The 2940-nt window shown below is 44.7% G+C and overlaps 1 protein-coding gene across 1 annotated transcript in view; it reads left to right on the forward strand.

The window, feature by feature from the left end:
* Positions 1-2571, forward strand: part of OPHN1 (oligophrenin 1) — a gene marked incomplete at its 3' end in the record, with an annotated part of 212003 nt that extends 209432 nt beyond the window's left edge. The window contains exon 6 of the mRNA XM_011943181.1: positions 2470-2571. Within this exon, the coding sequence (XP_011798571.1) occupies positions 2470-2571 (102 nt within the window). The remainder of the gene's footprint in view (positions 1-2469) is intronic.
* Between the last annotated feature and the right edge of the window lie 369 nt (positions 2572-2940).

Genomic DNA, 2940 nt, shown 5'->3' on the forward strand with positions numbered 1-2940 from the left:
AAGCTTGTGCATTTGTCACGTATTTCTCGTGTCATGGTTTTCATCTGTGTCAGTTCGTTTATGGCCTTCTCTGCATTAATTATTCTAGTTATCAATTCTTCTACTCTTTTTTCAAGATTTTTAGTTTCTTTGCGCTGGGTACATAATTCCTCCTTTAGCTCTGAGAAGTTTGATGGACTGAATCCTTCTCTCATCTCGTGAAAATCGTCAAATTCTTTGATCCGTTGCTGGCGATGAGCTGCGTTCCTTTGGCGGGGGAGATGTGCTCTTAGTTTTTTAATTTCCAGCTTTTCTGCCCTGCTTTTTCTCTTCTTTGTGGTTTTATCTGCCTCTGGTCTTCGATGATGGTGACGTACTGATTGGGTTTTTTTGTGAGTATTCTTCCTGTTTGTTAGTTTTCCTTCTAACAGGCAGGACCCTCAGTTGTAGGTCTGTTGGAGATTGCTTGAGGTCCACTCCCGACCCTGTTTTCCTGCGTATCAGCAGCAGAGGCTGCGGAAGACAAAATATTGCTGAACAGTGAGTGTGCCTGTCAGATTGTTGCTTTGGAAGCCTCCTCTCATGGGTGTACTCCACCATGTGAGGTGTGGGGTCTTGGTCTGCCCCTATTGGGGGATGTCTCCCAGTTAGGCTACTCAGGGGTCAGGGACCCATTTGAGCAGGCAGTCTGTCCATTCTCAGATCTCAACCTCCATGTTGGGAGATCCACTGCTCTCTTGAAAGTTGTCAGATAGAGTCATTTGCATCTGGAGAGGTTTCTGCTGCTTTTGTTGTTGTTGTTGTTGTTGTTTAGCTGTGCCCTGTCCCAGAGGTGGAGTCTACAGAGGCAGGCAGGCCTCCTTGAACTGCTTTGAGCTCCACCCAGTTCGAGCTTCCCAGCAGCTTTGTTTACCTACTTAAGCCTCAGCAATGGCGGGCGCCCCTCTCCCAGCGTCGCTGCTACCTTGCCCTTAGATCGCAGACTGCTGTTCTAGCAGTGAGGGAGGCTCCGTGGGCATGGGACCCTCCCGGCCAGGTGTGGGATATAATCTCCTGGTGTGCCCTTTTGCTAAGACCCTTGGTAAAGCGTAGTATTGGGGTGGAAGTTACCTGATTTTCCAGGTGTTGTGTGTCTCAGTTCCCTTGGCTAGGAAAAGGGATTCCCTTCTCCCTTGTACTTCCCAGGTGAGGTGATGCCTCACCCTCCTTCAGCTCTCGCTGGTCGGGCTGCAGCAGCTGACCAGCACCAATTGTCCGGCACTCCCCAGTGAGATGAACCCAGTACCTCAGTTGAAAATGCAGAAATCACCTGTCTTCTGTGTTGCTCGCGCTGGGAGCTGTAGACTGAAGCTGTTCCTATTCGGCCATCTTGCTCCGCCCCCTCCCCCTTTTTTTTATTATTAGTAGAGATGGGGTTTCACCATGTTGTCTAGGCTGGTCTCAAACTCCTGACTTCAGGTGATCTGCCCACCTCGGCCTCCCAAAGTGATGGCATTACAGGAGTGAGCCACCGTGCCTGGCCAAAAGCACATTTCTTATATGTCACAGGTCACTCAGCTCTGTCCTAGCTTCCTGCCCAGCAACAGATTGCTTGTAGCAATAAACCGTGGGTGAATTTTTTTTTCTTTTATTTGTGGTCCCCTGCTGTGCCTCTTCTACTACCTGGCACATTGCAAGTGCTCAGTGATTTTGAATTTGCCATGAGACAACACAAGGCATTTACATTGATTTTCCAGCATGGTGCTAAGAGAATGGTAGAGTGTCAGCATTAGTCTGTGACAAAGGAACATTGTTAGTGCTACTTTAGATGCTGTGTTTCTTCCAGTTGTGCTGAGCAGCAGAGAACTTAATTAAATGTAATATTCGATAAGAGTAAAGGCTGAGTCCTTCATCTTCCACAAATCTTTACAACCCTTGCTTTCTAGTTAAACTTTCCCGGATTTTTTGTCTCTTTTTAATAACAGCTTTTTGGAGTGAAGTGCTTAAATAATACCAACTAATTCATTAAAAAGAGACAATCCCAGGTTCCTATTTCTTTGGAAATGTTTTTCTTATTATTAGCTGTCTAAATGCATTGTAGATTAACCTTTTCATGACATATATTTACTTCACTTTTGTGTTACATCTTCTTCCTTTGTAAGAAAATTTGAATGAGTGGTTAATGTATGTGAAAAATATTGGAGAGAAGAAAAGATATCTACCGCACGGGCCCTTTTAAGGTATCATTCTTTGAGGAGTAGCTTCCATAGCTTTCAGCTGTAAAAATAGGGACTGCCATTTCTGCAAGCAGAATGGCTTGTGGTTTTATTTCTGGACGTTGAAACTGCTGAGACCGATGCAAAGCTAATTCTCTGTTGCTTTTTTTTTCCTTCCCAGGAACTGGAGGGGTTGACTACCTGAAAGCTGACACTATCTCCTTCATTCTCCTTTCTAAGCAGACAGAGTTACCACTACAGACATTTAATCTTTGCTCTTCTCTCCCACCTTTAGGAGCGGAAAAAGAAATTTGAAAAGGATGGTGAGAGGTTTTATTCTTTACTGGATCGGCACTTACACCTGTCTTCAAAAAAGAAAGAATCTCAGTTGCAAGAGGTATGTTCACAAAGCCTGCCCCGCCTTCCATTGCTAGCTATGCCTTAGAAACAGTGTGAATTTTGTACTTCAATGCTTTTCCCATACCTTGTCTCAGCAGGGAACCTCTTGTGATAGTAGCACTTGTAGTCAAAACTGTGGCCTGAGACTCAGAAGCCCTGAGTACTAAGCCAGCTCTTCCACTAACTCAGGATATGACCTTGGATAGGATACTTCTCTCTTTGCCTCATTCCATTATCTGTAAGAAGAGGAGTCAAGAGTCCCTTTTAATTGCAAGTCCAAAATTCATGTGAGGATAAAGTTAAACTAGTGTTGTATTTGGTAGAGATCAGGAACAGATCTTCTACTTTTTTTCCCTGAGATATTCCG

The sequence above is a fragment of the Colobus angolensis genome, unplaced genomic scaffold (assembly GCF_000951035.1).
Source record: "Colobus angolensis palliatus isolate OR3802 unplaced genomic scaffold, Cang.pa_1.0 Scaffold216, whole genome shotgun sequence".
Classification (NCBI taxonomy): Eukaryota; Metazoa; Chordata; class Mammalia; order Primates; family Cercopithecidae; genus Colobus; species Colobus angolensis.